Raw genomic sequence first — 17,634 nt, forward strand, 5'->3', positions numbered from 1 at the left:
CTCCAAGTCTTTATAATCAGTGAGGTGAGCTCAGTAGCAGTGAACTATGATTCTGGGTGTGTCGGAAGCACTAACCACAAGTCAGCCATGATGTAGAGAGGCCCCTGCTTTGGGAGAAAGGTGATGCTGAATGACCCCTTAGAGCCCTTCTAGAATTCTGTGACTCCATGATTTCTAAAGTCATGATATTCCAATAAACAGTTTGAGTATTGTAGTTGGGAAGGCATTAGTTTTAGTCCCATTACTAACCTGGGCTTGCTAGTTGCCGGAATTTGGGCAATCCACTCAACTTCCTCACATATCAGTTGATTGGTTGGGTTCATTGATCCATTTGCCTATTGATTATAGTCTTGTTAAAGAAGTAAAAGATATTTTAATAATAAAGAATTTGTACATTTAAAGTTCTTTATGCCCAGATGATTGAGTATGAAGTATACAAGTAAAGAGATCTCATTATAGATTGATACAGAAATACAGTTCTATATTATTTTTGGTCATATTTGAAAGAACAATTCTGCCAAATACCAGGTAGAATTCTTCCTGAAAGTCTTTTGGACTAAGTTTACCTCTAGGGTGTCCTCATTCTGAAGTGGTTTTTTGAAGTATTTTTCACGGGAGGTCCTAAAAACACAAGTATTATCAAAAAGTTGGTTATGTAACTTCACACAGACTGTTCTTTCTCATTCCATCCTGAAAGCATTGGTACATGAATTCAGAGGAAGCTACCAAAGGCAGACCTGTGTCTAAGGGAAGAGGATCAAAGTGACAGTGGCAAATTGACTGTTATCATAAAGACCTCCAGTCTTTCAAGATCAAAGACTTAGTATAAGGAGCATGTCTTTCCATTTAACTCTACTGCACTTCCGCACTGCCCCCACCCAAGACATGAAAAATCCCAAGAGGAAACTATTCCACCAGTTTGTGCAACTTGAGAAGTCAGAACTTAATGAGTACATAGGACATATACCTTATGGGGATGTCTGATCACATTCTCTGCTCTCCTACCAGGCCACCCATGGAAGACTCACAGACACTTCTGACGCCTGTGGTGAGCTGTGGGCCTCCAGGAGCTCTGCTGACACGCCCCGTCATCCTTACCATGCATCACTGCGCAGATCCTGACACGGAGGACTGGAAGATTCAACTCAAGAACCAGGTGGCACAGGGCCAGTGGGAGGTGAGCCTCTAACTGGGACAAGGATGGAATACAGGGGCAACCCAAGCAGATGAGTGGGGCAATCATGGGAAGCCTTTTTTTAAAAAAAGCAAAATGTGGGCTGTGGGTAGAATTTTACCCAACTCTCAACATACAGACTAGCTTCCAAGTGCTTTATTTTCTGGGATATAGGCACAAAGAAAATGAGGGAACAACAGCTAACTCACAGGAAAAGTACACTTGAGAATCTTTGACAAGCCTTTTTTGTAACAGAGATAATGAATATTGGGAAGGCGAACATACACAAGTACGGGGGACTACATCAAAAAGTTCATGAACAATGGAATTAAGGTTTTATTTTTAATTATTTAGTTAAGAGAGAAAGAGAAAAAGAGAGAGAGGGAAAGATAAAGTAAGCTCTCAGCTACTGATTCACTCCCCAAATGCCTCGTATGGCCGGGATCCCAGTCAGGAGCCAGGAATTCAGTGCAGTAATCTTACATGGGTAGTAGCAGGACAACTAGCTGAGCCATCACTACTGCTTCCTAGGATGTCCATTAGCAGGAAGCTAGAATCAGGAGTGGGAACCAGGTGTCAGACCCAGGAACTCCGATGTGGGATGTGGTTGTCCCAACTAACAACTTAACAGATAGGCCTAACTGCTATTTTCATGCAAAATAAATTTTTTTCTGAAATCTATATATCCCATTGGGACTTCAAAAAGTTTGTGGAAAATGGAAAAAAAAAGATAAGGCACATTTTCCACTGTGTGTATTTAATAAGGAAAAATGTACAGGTGCAAATGTTCACTGGTCATAAACATTGATCTTCTGCACAATGCAGTTGCTTCTCATATCCTCATATACTGAAATGTCTTCCTATGTGTTAATTTACAGGTAGAGAAACATTGCACCTGTGTCAGAAAATGTTAGGTACTTCATGTACCTGGTATGTAGCTCTTGCAGACTGAATCTAGGGAAACAGAAAGAGTGTGTTTCCAAAGATCTACTAGAATGAAGAACACCAAGAGCATCTTGGCTCCCTATGGCTGTTGCCATGGTAATTTCTTAAGGACACTGCCTTAAACAGATCACTTTGCTTATGTCAGTACTCTCAGGGGAGGTGTTTGGCCTAGTAGTTAAGGCACCACTTGAGATGCCTGCATCTCATATTACAGTGTCTGGGTTTGGGTCCTGGCTCCACTCCCTAGTCCAGCTTCCTGCTAACGTGTACCCTTGGAGGCCACAGATGATGGATGAAGCACTTGGTTCCCTGCCACCTGAGTAGGAGATTTGGATTCTATTCTTAGCTTCCCAATTTGGCCTGGCCTAGCCCTAGCTGTTTAAGGCATTTGGGGAGTGAACCAGTATTGAGAGATCTCTCTCTGTTAATCTTTCTCTCTCTCTCTCCATCTGCCTTTCAAATAAATAAAATACATAAGTGAAAAAGTTAGAACCTTTCACTGAGTAACTATAGGGAGCATTTATCAAAAAATCAATTAATTATCAAAAATATGATATAAACCTCAATACAACTTAGAAGATACATAAAATGTGAAAGTATCCAAAGATTATAATGTGTATTTTGTGATTACTTGTGAAATTTTTCTTTTAGAAAAAAAAAAAAGTTGGGATACTTTTTCTAGAAATGAAGAGTCTAACCTGTAATATTTGCAGAAAACATACTGTTATAGTTACAAAAGTAGCAGGACATCTCTGAAATTAACACGAATTTCTCTCCTATAGATGTCTTCTACTCTTGGCCATGTGAGGAAACACTTTGCCAGAGGTCCTAAAGTCCAGGATTGGAGTGTAGGGATGTCCTTTATTATAAGACCAGACTTGATCAGATCCGCCTTTACATCCCAAAGTCTTAATCTCAAGTTATTCTAAATTATTTGCATGATTCTCTAATATTCTTAATCCATTTCTGGGTTTGAGTACTAATAACAACAATAACAATAATGAGATGAGAAGAGTGGACAGTCTTGATGAAAACACTTGTACACTTGTGAGTGTCTGGGACATGGGCAATTTTTTCTTGGTCACATCTTCTAGGAGATTCAGTAACGTCCTGTTCCCAGGGATGCTGCAAGTTGCCCTTTGTCCTGCTGGAAAACAGGGCTTCTTCCCAGGTGTCCTTTTGGGGCCGAAACACAGTTGTGCATGCTGAGCGTCCCTCTCTTGTGTTTTTCAGTTTGAGCTTCCATTTGAGAATATTTCAAAAAGTTTGTGGAAAATGAAATCAAAATATAAGATTTTTGGTTCAAAAAATTGTGAAATCCTTGCATACAAGGGGTCTTCAAAATGTTCATGGAAAATCCCTAATATGAAAAGTGAATGCAGGGATTTCTAAATTTTTTGCATAAGGTTACAATTATCATGTAATTCCATGACATGAACTTCTTGATGTACCCTTATAGACTTTATTTCATTGGTGCTTTTAAAACACAAACTTTATCATAGCTCCAGTAGGCCTAACTTATAATCAAATACCTGAGGTGGCTGCTGCTTTCCCATCTTTATCCAGACCCAGGAAATAAATTTATGATGGCACATTCATTCATTATTTTTGACAAATAGTTACCAGACACGCACAAGGAGGCAGGCACACTGAGGCAGAGTGGAAAGCAAAAGAAACACGGTTGCTGCCCCGTGAAGATCAAATAACCTAATACACAGACTGAATCATGCTATGCACGTGTTTTTATTTCTACCACATGAAATTTTCTTTTAACCTCAATAAGTTAAAATATGGAGGGTTTCACCTAAAAAGGTAAACTCCCAACTTCTGGCAAAGTCGAAGCTCCATGCCACTGGACTGGCATTCCTAGGTAGCAGACATGGGCTGATGCCAAGTGTTGAAGGAGCTCTTTAGACCCACATGCGCATGGGTTTTAGCACTTTCTTCACTCCTTATTGTCCTGTGCTCCACCTGCTTTTCCCCAAGAGGAATCCGGAATTATGGAATTATGGCCTTTGATTCATGGATGCTACACTTGATCATTCAGATTATTTAAAGTGGTGGGAGCCACATAAATAAATCAAAACCTGGTTCAATTAACCACTCTGTTTATAAAAGTCATCACTGTCAAGTATTTTTTATTTCTTGTTAAGCATTTTAAAGTCTAAAAGACTAGATAGTTCAATGACTTCCATGAAAAATAACAGAAAAAAAATTGTCTTACAAGTAATAGAGTTTTCTTTAGAAATTCAGCAATCAGGATTCTTTAGGAAGAGCAGTGTATTGCTTTGGGAAGTAATTGACAGGCGAATTTTGAAAGAGTGAAGTAGAATAGTATTGTGTAAATCCTTAATTTTTCTAATTGTTTTCCAAAATAACACATTTTCAGAGAAAAAGAAATGCAATAATGGGAGTACAATCATATTTTTTGAATTAAATAGGAAATTTAGAGATTGAAGCATTAAATTCTCAGAAACATAGTAAACTCAGGTACACTAATGTTAATAGGACAATTGATGAATGTCTTTTAGATTTTTATGTAGAACCCAATGGTGTAGATTCTTGGAAGATCAAAAATGTTAAAGCACATCTAAATAAAAGATATCATCAGTATAAGCTAATGTTAGGAAGATAACAACTAAGAATGGAAAGAGAGGTATCCTAAAGCCTAAAAAAGAGAACAGGAAAAAGAGCACTCAAAACTGAGAAGTCCTACCCCATCCCATGTGCCACCATCCATGGTGGCCTGCACCTGTCCTCGGTGGCTCATCATGGATCCTGTCTTCCATCCTCCAGGACGTGGTGGTGGTCGGAGAGGAAAACTTCACTACCCCTTGCTACATTCAGCTGGATGCAGAGGCCTGCCACATCCTCACAGAGAACCTCAGCACCTATGCCCTGGTTGGCCAGTCCACCAACAAGGCAGCTGCAAAGCGACTGAAGCTGGCCATCTTTGGGCCCCTCTGTTGCTCCTCCCTGGAGTACAGCATCCGGGTCTACTGTCTGGATGACACACAGGATGCCCTGAAGGTAAGTGGCACCCCTTCAACCCCCCTCTTCTCCCTCACCTGGAAGCCCAGCTTTGGTGTGGCTATCCATATTTAGAGATGTGTGTGTGTGTGTGTGTGTGTGCCCAAGTCTGTGAGCACATACATTTGGCTCCAAAGGATGCAGTTTACAGAAGAGAGACGTTTCTCTGAAGCCATGCTGATATATGAACTATTTCCTTTATTCTGATTCTTCCCAAGGGCTACTTTTGTTTATTTTCCTTGATTTCTTTTAATGAAAATTTTAGAAGAATCTGGCAGTGAGACCCATGGATGGTAAATAATCTGCTTCCACATTTATCTCAGCTGTGTTCTTCCTATAACAGGAGTTGGCGTAATTGCTCACATTGTATGTTCCTCTTGTGTGCTACTTCATTTGTATGCATTCCCATTCTCTTTACGAGGGCTGTGAGGGAGAGGGTATTTGACAACAGGCTGCTGCTTTGCAGAATAAATGAGCTTAATTCCTGGTGCGATTATGGCCATTCATTTCATCCCAGTTGAAGCTTTCAGGGATATTATAAGCGCCTGCCTTTGAGGAAGTTATGATGTAGAAACAGGAATAAAAGAAACATTCCAAGGATGAGGAGGTAAGTTGACTGAGAGCAACACCACAGCTGGATGCAAGGTTCTAGGGTAGTTCAGAAGAGGGAGGCATCTTACTGTTTTGAGGACATCTGCAAAGGAGCTAACATTTGGCCCTAATGGAAGTTGGCCTTCAGGCAGAAGTAATGGGGGAAAAATTACCATATTTCTAGGTGGTGGGAATAGCATGAAGAAATACAGATGGAACAATAAGTAAAGACCTAATACAGGCTCTTCATCATAAGCCTAGGATAATATACAGGGGTTTCATTTGGGATGGACCTTGATTGTCAGAGAGAGGGGTTGATATTGAGTTTATTGAGGTGATAAAGACTGGGGATGTCTAAACAGGAGAAAGACATGATGGAAACATGTTAAAAATATTAGTCTGACTTCAGTGGAAAACAGAATCAAGGTAAGAAAGAGTACCTGGAGGATCTGTGGTGATGACAGAGCAGAGAGAGGAGAGGAACAGACGGCTGGCGCCGTGGCTCACTAGGCTAATCTTCCGCCTAGTGGCGCTGGCACACCAGGTTCTAGTCCCGGTCGGGGTACCGGATTCTGTCCCGGTTGCCCCTCTTCCAAGCCAACTCTCTGCTGTGGCCCGGGAGTGCTTGGGCCCTGCACCCCATGGGAGACCAGGATAAGTACCTGGCTCCTGCCTTTGGATCAGCGCGTTGCACCGGTCGCAACGCATAGGCTGCGGCGGCCATTGGAGGGTGAACCAACGACAAAAGGAAGACCTTTCTCTCTCTCTCTCTCTCTCTCTCACTGTCCACTCTGCCTGTAAAAAAAAAAAAAAAAAGAGAGAGAGAGAGGAACAGGCATAAAAGACCTTGTTCAAGAAGGCTTTATTGGGTTTGGCAATTAACCCTCATGGGTGGGCCAGAAGATCAAGTTCCTGTCTTTACATTGCAGGGACAAGCTCAAGGGGCAGAAATCTTTATGCTATAGCCTGGCTCGGTGCAGCCTATTATGACAAAGCACCATAGACTTTACACATTCATGCAGGTTGGAAGGCTGTGACCAGGGTGCCATCACTGTTGGGCTCTGGTGAGGGGCTCCAGGCTGCCCACTTCTCAATGCCTCAGCTGGAGGAGAGGGCTCCGACATCGCTTTGACAAGGGTACTAATCCCTTTCATGAGGGCTCCCCTCCATGACATAACCGTTTCTCAAAGGCCCACTTCTGAATACCATCACATTGGGGTTAGGATTTTATCATACAAATTTTTGGTGGACACAAGCATTCAGTCCATTACAGTGCTTTTTTTCCTTTGGAATGCTGAATTAATTGTATGAATTAGACATCTAGACACAGCTGCCTGAAGAACAGTTAGAAATATAAATGTGAAGATTAGAAATCTTCATAACCACCCCTAAGATACCACTATCCTCACTTTACTGATGTGCAACCCAAGGCACAGCAAGGTTAAGTGAGTTGGTCTACATCACGCAGCTAATAAGTGGATAAAATAAGCTTCATGCCCATGTCCTCTTGGGCTGCCCTTGGGCTCTCAGCTAAAGCTGGGCTTCTTGAAGAACCACACCCTACTGCCTTTGGAACAATAAGGCCTTGCTAAGGGGAAGGGTAGCCCACAAAGGAATTTGAGGAGGTTGGACATGTGGAGAAGGAAGAGAAGAAAAATGAGTCAGATAAGCCAAGAAACCTCTGAATATCAAAAGGGTTACTTCTGGGGTTCCCATGCAAAGGGAAGTTGTGAGTCATGAAAACTGAGGACCCCTAGAGGGTCCTGGGCAGTGGGCCATGGGGGTGGATCATGGAGAACACAAATGGAAAGAGAGGAAGGAAAAGCTTATTACAGTTACCTGTGCATCTCAATGGATGTGATCAGCATGGTCCCCAGAGAAGGGATGAGATTTGGTTGGTTGCCTGATATATTTTTGAAAGTTGGGCCAGTAGGATTTTCTGATATTGAATAAATTCTGTGAACACACATCTCTAGTGTAAAGCTCAGGTTTACTTCTTTTATATTCCTTACCAATGTAATACTTCTAAGGCACTGGATTTCAGGATAGAAATCACAGAAGGCTTAGATTCTTCTCAAAGAAAATTATATTTGTAGGGGAATCATGGGATCTGATTAAGGCAAGTCTTTTGAACAGTTCCAAGAAGAATCATGCATTGCAAAGAACACAATGCAGAAAACTCATTTTATATCCAAAATGTTTGATACACATGCATGCCTTTGATATTATACACATGGTCATACTCAGGAATCCTTGATCTGTCTTCTGAACTGACATATACACAAAGATATGCAAAACTGTCACCTTTTCTAAAATATTTTGGTTATTTAAAATAGTGATAAAGAGAGGCAAAGAGTCAACTCTGAGAAAAATTGATGTATAGCTTTAAGCAATGAAAACAACCCAAGAGCACTTTGTATTGGAGTCAACACTTTCCTAGCCGGCATTTGTAAATTCTCAGCATCTGGGGATCTAGTGCCTAGCCTGAAACAAATATGAATAATGGATGAGGCTTTCTTGCACCTCATGGCCTTTTAATAGTGCAGAAATAACCAAAGTCCTAGTTCTAGGTAAATGACCCATCCAACCTACCAATGAGACAATTAGTGTCAACACTGCCTAACATCGAAGCTTAAATTGGAAACTTGGGGCTGATTAGCTCAAAAATGTCCTTTTGTACTAAAGTTTCCCCCATGGTACCCTGCCTGCTGAGGTTCCCTCTTAGCTTTCCTCCAGCTCCTTGCTTCTCTGATCACAGTTATCCAGACATGCGATCTTTTGCCTCACCCCTCCCAAATTCCTCCTGCTTCTCCAAACCTACCCACTCCTGACTCCTGTCCTTCCTACATCAGTAGTTTTCTATCTCAGTGCACAGAGATTCAGGCAAGGAGCTTTCCAGAAGACTCACTCCAAGGTCCTACCCAACTGGGCTGGTACTAGGGATTATTCTGAGTGCTTGCTGTGTCGTATTATCATGAAGCCAAGTTAAGAACCTTGATCCTAAACAGTTTCATAATTCTTTTGGAACTTGGATTCTATTAAGGATAAAATTTCCTACATCTTCAAATCATTCTTTCTGCCATCTGTTCTTCTCTTGGTTCACATTCACTGCCACTGGTTCTTCCAGGTACCACCTCAGCCCTTACAACACCTCTAGTGAAGACCATACCCTCTAACCACAAGGCCAAGACGAAAAATTCTAGAACTTCTCATACCGCATGATCACTGCTGGTTCAGCTCTCCATTTCCTGGGCTGGATCTTCCCTCTGTTGCTCATTATCCACTTGAATTCCTTTGCACAGACTGCCGTGCATCCCCTGCCCTGGAGTCTTCTTTCCACCCACTTGATTCCCATCATTGTCTCAAATTCAATGTCACACCTTAAGCCACAGGTCACTTGCTGAGACTTACTCTAGAAGCCTGCTCATCATTCCACATTATCTATCCACCAGAATAGACATGGTCTGTATTTCATCCTCATTAGCAACTGCTCCACTGACCAGATCTCCATCTGTCAAACCCCCACAACCAAGTGACTGTCCATTCTCTCTCACACATGGCACATGGAACTGCCTTTTGTTCTCTGGTCCCCTGGTCCACAAGCCCTCATCTATTCCTGCTTATACTCAATTCCACACTTAAGTCTCTTGTCATCTTGAACTGCTACACTCACCTAATTTCTGTAGCCAGGGATGGCCTCCACTGAACAAGCTCTCTCCATCACCACTTGCAAATGTCTGATTGGATCTACTGCAATCTCTAGGTAATTGAACAAAGAGATGCCTCTCTTGCTTCCTCATCATCTTTTGTTACCTATATTTCTTATTAATCATATTTCATACCACTGTTTTTCCATGTATCATTCATTCTCCTGAAGTCCCTGATTGAATCTCTGGCCCTGTCATGCTTAGCAGTGACCCTAAGCTTGCAATGGAAGTCCCCTCAGCTGCCATCCCTTCAACTTCAAGGTTCTTGATTAGTCTGTATTTTAACGGACAGGAACTCTGCTGCCTGGTTTGTGTCTTAATCCAACTCCTTGCCACCTCCATCTCCAGCACAGCAAAGCATGTCTGAAGGTCAGAATCTCAAGATTTCGTATTTTCCTATAGTTACAGCCAGGTGCTGGGGATTCTTCCTGAATTGTGGACAGACTCATGGAAATGTTGGACTAGGGCAGAGATGGAGGTCAGTGGAACATTTGTTCCCGGGGGTCATACCTACACAGTCCCTGAGAGCTGTTAGAAAAACTCATTGGGCCAGACTGTCTCAAGCCCAATGTTTCAAGAAGACTAATTATGATTTTTTTTATTGTATGTGGTTACAGTACCCATGTGGATGGGGAAAAATTGACACCTCCACATCAGTCAGCCTCAAGCAACCCTAATATACTCTTTTATCTCCCCACCTCACTTTTGAGTTTGGCAGTTTTTGTAATAATTTCCCTGAGGTTTTTTTTTTTTTTTTTTTTAAGCCTCAAGGCAAAAAATGGTCACCTGAAATTTAAAAGCTGCATTACCATTTGGAAGCACTGATGTAGAATTAGAAAGTTAGCAGTGGCTATCACGGGAGTTAGAAGGTCAAGGCTGGTGGGAGATGGTGGAATTCTTGTCCACACATTTCAGGGGAAGCTTTTCCCTCCTGTTTCTCCTTGAAGGACCTGGGGAGCAATGCTCATGTTGAGTTCACAGCAACAGATAAAGATGCTAAGAATTGAGAGAATAGTTCAGAAGCAACTTCAATAGAGAGGTTAAGCCTATTGAAAGAGTTTGGTGCAACAGAGCTGTTCTTTTTCCCACTCTTCGGGTGATTAAAGTAATAAAAACAGTGTTTTCCTTTCATTATTTGTGAAGACTTAAATCCTAGTATAAATAGACAGGAAATTAACAGAGATGAAGCTTACATTTCGGCTAAGTTTAAAAACACCCAGGGAGAAACATATCAATGTGGAAATAACTAATGTCTGCCCCACTATCCAAAGGGCACAATTTATAAGATTCTCAGCTCATCGTAAAGGGGTTTATGCTAAGTTCTGAGATTTAGAAACTAAAGGAAGAGTTCTTTGTATATAGAAACAGCAGTGTGTGATTTTTATTGATTCTCTAACAAATGTGTATGTGAAACAGACCAAATAATGAGGATCTGGCTTTCTTTATGGAGTCATTTTGCAAGGAGAAGGCTTTCTTGGATTGATTCAGCTTCACATACAATTGTCAAGTCTGTAGTATGCAGTATCAACTGTGTGAATGATAATTGTAGGGGGAAATCATGAAAGAAGAATGAGCCACTCAAAATGGAGAAAAAGAAAGTAGGTTGGATGAAGCCCAGTTGTGAATTGTATGATACCCACTTCCTTGGGCCACAGCAGTCAACAGTCATAGGCAGCCTGTTAAAGGGGGGAGCTAGTTTGATTTTCATCCCACCAACTGTGATCTCTCCTACTGTGTCCTTCCAGTATTTCCTCTGTGGCAAGCTGTGGCCTGAGCTCAGAACTCTCCAGTCTGCTCTTCTGGGCCTTCTATGGCTGGCTTTGCATGGAATTGGCCCTATTGAGCCTTCCGTTCCTTTGGTCTCCTCAACAGCCTCAAAACAAGCCTGACCTATATTTTACACTTTCAGGATCCTGGGCTCTGGAATTACATGAAGATAGATATGGATATAGATATACACACATACACATGCACACATATGTATGTGTATATTTGTATGCAACAATGTATTAGATAACAGCAAGAAAAAAATGCATCAAGCCTGACTCAATTGGGTCTCCCACATAGGTGGCAGGGGCCCAAGTACTTACATCATCTTCTGCTGCCTTCCCAGGTGCATCTGCAGGGAGCTATATCAGAAACCGAACAGCCGGGACTTGAACCAGCACTCCGATATAGGGTGTTGATGTCACAAGCAATGGCTTAACCCACTGTGCCATAATGCCAGCCCCTTGAATTTATTTTTTGAGAGATTGAAAATAGAAGTTGTGATATGCAAAACCCCCCCACCCCCACTCCCACCCCCCCAAAAAAGACACCTACAATTCCTACTCAGAACCTGTAACTCTGGTCTTCAGATGTAATTGCAAGAGAAGAGGAGATTCTCCCAGATTATCTGGGTAGATCCAATCTAGTTACACAGGCTCTTGAAAGTGGAGAAACTTTCCCAGCCACAGTCAGGAAGAGTCATGACCATGGAGAGAGGATTGGAGAATTTTGCCACTGCTGGACTTGAAGGTGGGGGGAGGGAAACCTAAGCCAAGAAACCTGAGCGCACTCTGGAAGGCAGAAAAGACAAGGAAATTCTCCCCCTTGAGCCTCCAGGAAGGCAGGCAGCCCCACCAACACCTTGACTTTAGCCCGGTGCCACATGTATCAGGCTTTTGGCCTGCGGAAATGTCAGATAATACGTTTGTGTTGCTCTTAGTCATTCAGTTTGTGGTTATTTCTTAAGGGTAAAAATAGAAAGCAAACAGAACAGCTCAAAAAGAACATGTGGAAGGCTGAAAGGAAATACAAGGTGACATGGAATGTCCTAGAACAGCCTCAGAAGTCCCAGGTCCAATTCGTAGATGGGAGAGGGAAGATTTTCCTTGGGCCACTTCCCTTTTAACTCGCTCAAATCCAGGCTTTGGTGTGGGGTCACCCCTCTGTAAAAGGTCACGGAGTGACCTTGGGGAAAGCCACTGCAGAGTGGAGGTGAAGGGAGGGAGTGGGATGGCGCCTGGTGGAGAATTGAGTGATACTCGGTTGTCTTTCGGGGTAGGCTCAGATGGATGCGGGTGACAAGGCCACTTCCGTAAGAGCTCTACCCCTTGGCACTTTGCTTTCAAAGCGTCAGAAACCGCCCCGACTGGGCAGGCTGTTAGTGGCAGCTCTGGCCAAGCCTTCACGGTGACAGCAGCTGTAGGAACAGCGGGCAGAGCCCCCAGAAATGCAGTGACTTGACGAGGGGGCTGCACGCACATGGCCACCGCATCCAGCCTTGTGATGATTAGAGACGAAGCAGAGCAGACAAACTCCAGGGGGGAGCAAAGCACCCAGCGTGAACACAGGAGAGGAGAGCAGCAACTCCAGGCCGGGCGCCAGCCGTGCTACCCCGAGCAGGTGGGAGGGGTTGGGCTGGCTGGCAGATGTCCCCTGGCTGCCCAGCCCAACAGCCTGAGCCTGGAGGCCAGACAAGGAGCCAGCCCACGCGGGGCCGAGAGCAACCTCATTGAAAAGCTGGCAGAGCACACAGAGAAAGATGACTGCACTTTTTGGCCTCTGCTTTGGTGGCGTGCAAGTGCACAGCTGTGACAGAGTCAGTGGCGACAGCCTCAGTAGCAAAGAGAGAAGGTTCTGAGCCCCAGATGACAAGGGCAGGTTTCAACACAGGATTAAAGACTGCACTGAAGCAAGGCAGGTTCCAGAAAACCCGATGGCAGCTGGGATTTTTTTTTTTAACTCCAGTCATTGCATGCACTCAGTGAGAGTTGATCTTGGGAGGCTTCGTACAGGTGGCACGCTAGATACTTGCTGGTCTTTGTGCTCTGGACAGCAAAGGTGTCTGGGTTGCAGAAGCACAATGAAAGTGAGCACCACAGCCCATACCTGAGCCTCAGTGTTTGGGACGGTGCCGTGTGTGCAGCGGGAGCACCAAGCCCAACAGGAACAACCAGAGTTCAAGGCTAGCTGCTGCTCCCCTCGCTGTCTTTCCTGTGCAGTCATCCTAGTGCTTTGCACACAGAAGCTGCGTGCTCCTGGCTCTCGTGCTGCTCCTCCCAAGCTGCAGTGAGGCTAGCCAGTTCACGCCTTGGGGTTTCCATGAAGAATAAAAAGTGAGATGGAGATTCAATACCAAAACCCAGCAAGGCAGGGGCAAACAAGGCCCTCACGGAGCCTCCGTCCAACCTCCTCTTGCAGCAATTTCTATGAGTTCCAGAGGACTTGAGGTTAGGCATTTGTTTCATCTTTTCGCTAGCTGATGAGTTTTCTAAAAACAAAAGAATGATGGGAAAGGAGTTGGAAAGAAAGAGACAAAGAGAGCTGATAGGCTAGAAATTTTGCAAAAGAGAAGAAACACCCTGTGAGATAGTGGCTGCAAAAACCAGCTCCTCAGAGGTAGAAATGGCAGAGTTTGGAGCCCTGGCCTGAGAGAGGGGCGAGTTCTCCTGCAGGGTGAGGGTGAGCAGAGGAGGAGGTGGAAGAGGGGGGTGGGCAGAGGAGGCCAAGGTAGGGCATAGGCCCAGGCAGCAGTGCCAGTGCCTGGAGTCTGGGGCCCAGTACATCTGCCCCAGACTGGGCACAAAGTCACTGTGTCTGTAATACTCTGTCCCCAGTTTCCACGAGGTGCCTGCAGGCTGAGGCTTCTGTCTTTAAAGATCCCTGCAGCCTCCCTGTGTGTGCAGTGTTCCGCGGTGTGAGGGCCACCAGGGAGCAGTACTTCTGAGACCGATACTGAAGGGAAAGTGGCCAGGAGGAGAAGGCAGCCCAGGGGAGTCAGAGGAGGCAGAGGCACCTTCCCTCTGACAGGGATGCCCGTGCAAACCAGAGCACAGAGCACAGGGGTAAAAGCCTCCAGACACATCCTCGCTCTTGCCTCTCTCTCTATCAGGCCTTAACGAGGGCAGAGCCTGTGGTCCACGAGACTGGGAGAGCTCTGGGCACAGGCCAGAGGGGCTCCCTCGGTGCACAGCAGCCTTTAAAGCAGCTTGAATTTATTGTGGCTCTTAAGCAGCCCAGGCTAATGGCTTGGCAGGGGTAACGTCTCGGTTTAATCGGTTATCGCGCGAGCTGCTTGTTTCTCCTGCGGAATCCCTCGTCCCTGCCTTCAGAGCCATCTCTCACAGCCTCCTGGAATCAATGCAGCCCTCACTCAGACTTGCCTCGGATGCAGCCACTGCCTCAGGGAAGGAGCCTGTCTCCCACGATTGTGGCCTGCTTGGGGACACTGTCGTTGGAGTTCATGAGTGCGCAGAGGTGTGGGTTGCCATGGGGGGATGGGATGGAGACACCTCTGTCAGTAACCAACTCTTGGGCGTGTCTTTTTTCAAGATCAAGGTGGAGGGAGGGAGTCAGAACTGGACGAGGAAGTGAGAAACTAATACCTTCTCACGTTTGCAGAGCAAGCCCTTCAAAGCAACAGGTGCATCCACCCAGAGCCTAAGCAAGCCTCTGAGGTGGGAGATGCCGCCCAAGGGGAGGAGAACTTCTTCACAGCAGGGGATGGTATTTGTATTGCAGAGAACAAAGAGCCCAGATGATCCTAATTTTTATTGCGGCATTTCTTTCCAAGGTCACGATATTTTTCTTATGTCTTCCTAAATCTCCTGACCTTAAGTATATTTTGTTCTTGTTTTCTTTTCACGTGTGGGAAATATCCTAACCTTTGTGATCCAAAAGCCACTTGTCTGGAAGCTGTTTTAGGCTGAGCATGCTGTGACGTGATACAGTGTTTTCATGGTGGACTCCCAGCCCCATGGGCCAGGAGCAGTTGGACATAGGGACAGGGACTTGTCTGTGTGGCTCAGAGCCTGCCTTGGTGCCTGGCAGGTCTCACGGTCCCACTGATGCTAAATGAAAGTTCCCAGCAAGATTAAGGAGAGGAAAACATTAAGCCGTGCAGCCATATCTTATTGATTTGTATGTCAGTTATTTTTATGTCCTATTTCATATTGGTATCATCTATATATTAACCAAAATGATTTCATGTCAAAGGAATTCGGAAAATCAAGGTTTCTGAAGTACAACTTACAGCATGTTTTAAATGGAATCTGCTAGAGCAAATCTCCAATTATAACGCTTAAAACCATAACAATATGGAACAAAAACTGCCTTAGCCTGTCAAATGGGCTGGCTGACTCTGTCTCCTGATACCGTTTACATGTGGAATTCGCCACATGAGACATCTGGACTCATGTGTGGATTTAGATTATTTTAGTTGCCAAGGAGTTGTTTTCTTTATTGGTTGAGATATTTTAAATTTATATTTGAATACCCTTAATAATTCATGCTTCAGTCTTGTCTTTCCCTTTAGCCTGTAATGTTAGCTAGTCGTTGAACATCCTGAGTGTGATGGTACCAGTTGCTACTTTCCAGAGGAAAAAGGTCAAATTCCAGTTTGGCAGAGATTCTTTTGGCCTCAATCATTCACCCCTGGGTTCCCAAGGTGCTAGAGAGAGGGAGGTATGGAGCTGGCAGGCTGCAGAAGACAGTCCACACCCTCCAGGCCCAGTGAACCATGGGGACAAGGAAAGACAGTATTGGTACTCCTGTGTGTGTTTATCTGAGATCATACTTTTAACTTTATGTATATTTTATAAAGTACTCTATTAACCTACTGATGTTTTAACGTAGCTCTAATGTAGACACAAAAAATACATTGACTGCTAGGACTATATTTAGAGACCTCTGCTCCAAGCTTAGTGGCCTCCTGTTGGCAAGTCCATCTTTCTCCAGAGTTCATATCCAATCAAAGGGAAGAAAAGATTTCTCCCAGCTCAGTGGAGCAGCTGTGTGATGCTCCTGGCTGAGGGGAGTGTCGGTCTCTGGCCCTGATGTCTTTAACAATGGCACTTTACTTGGTCCTTTCTCTAGGAACCAAGGGGCTCTCCAGCCCAGACTTTGCCATGATTTCCGAGGTGAAGGACTGAGTCATATTCTTGGGCTATCTCCAGCCTAGATTGTGGTGTTGGCTTCCCTGACTCAAGGTCATGGCCAATAGGCAGTGAGAGTTAATTCAGTGTTCCTCTCTGCCAAGAAAGCTGATAATGCTCTCTGAATCCTCTGGCAGTCTATGCTGATTGTAGGGATGGGTGAGGATTATACATTGTTGGGTACAATTACCTCCCAGAATACAATGCATCTTCTTTTAGACATCCCAGGGAGATAATTTGGACGTAATGAAGATCTATAGTAATCAGATAATTACTATCGATCGCTCTTTAGACGTCTTGATGAGGTAATTAGGGCGTACTGGAAAGAAGCTAGGACTGACTGATTGGCATGACTGTAATCTCAAAGATTTCTAATTATGTTTCTTTTCTTCTAATGGCTTATAAACAAACATCATTTTAGCTTTAGAATTTGTCAGGTGCCAGGTTCACTGGGAACATCAGCTTTCCCTATTATGCTAACTAGACACCGAACATGATCAACATAAGCTCATTATGTCTTCCTGCTGAAGCAGAAGAAACTGCAATTAACCCTCACTTTTCTCAGGCTTCTGCATTTTCACGTGGCCAGATTCTAGTCAAGGAATGGGGCACCGTATGAAGTGCATGTGTGCCAGATCTGTATGGCCTGCTGGGTTGCCTCAGAGCCAGGGCACAAGGACACAACATACATGTCAGGGTGGCTGGCTGCTCGTGGTTGGGGGCTGGCTGACTGCTCGGGCCTCTGTCCCAAGTCATAGCTGCTCATTAGGTAGCAGCAGTAAACAGCAGGCCAATGCTGTCAGGCAGCTGGATGGGGTACTACTTCTATCAGCGAGCTCTTGCCTCATGGCTTCCATCTGACACTAATTAGAGGACTCCCTGTCTGAGACCACACTCCGAATTCTCGTAATATTTCCTACACCTTTTAAGACTTTTCAGTAGCTTGCACTGTTCAGAAGAGTAGCTTGACCCAAAAATGATGGATGGTAAGGACCACTAAACTTGAAGCTTGCAATGAGCTGTTTACTGGACTACAAGGCCAAGGGTTAGAATTCATTCAACAGATGCAATGTGGGTGCATTTTGGAGTATAAGACAATCTCATGTCCACACTTGACATTCCTCACTGTGACCCATCTGTGTACTTGATAACCTGGTAGGTTACACCTGGAATCCATGTGTGTAACATTCTGAATGAACACCTGTGTTCTTGAATTCCCCACCTTGTTGAAATATCACCAAAGAAGAAAGTCATATTTTGCTTTTGTATT

General features: G+C 44.3%; 1 protein-coding gene across 2 annotated transcripts in view; it reads left to right on the forward strand.

The window, feature by feature from the left end:
• The window catches only part of UNC5C (unc-5 netrin receptor C), a 380,855-nt gene that overhangs the window by 349,496 nt on the left and 13,725 nt on the right, over window positions 1–17,634 (forward strand). For both annotated transcript variants that reach the window (XM_008267581.4, XM_017347400.3), the window contains 2 exons: window positions 1,009–1,177; window positions 4,916–5,149. In XM_008267581.4, the coding sequence (XP_008265803.1) occupies window positions 1,009–1,177; window positions 4,916–5,149 (403 nt within the window). The remainder of the gene's footprint in view (window positions 1–1,008; window positions 1,178–4,915; window positions 5,150–17,634) is intronic.

Source organism: Oryctolagus cuniculus, chromosome 8, assembly GCF_964237555.1.
Source record: "Oryctolagus cuniculus chromosome 8, mOryCun1.1, whole genome shotgun sequence".
Taxonomy (NCBI): Eukaryota; Metazoa; Chordata; class Mammalia; order Lagomorpha; family Leporidae; genus Oryctolagus; species Oryctolagus cuniculus.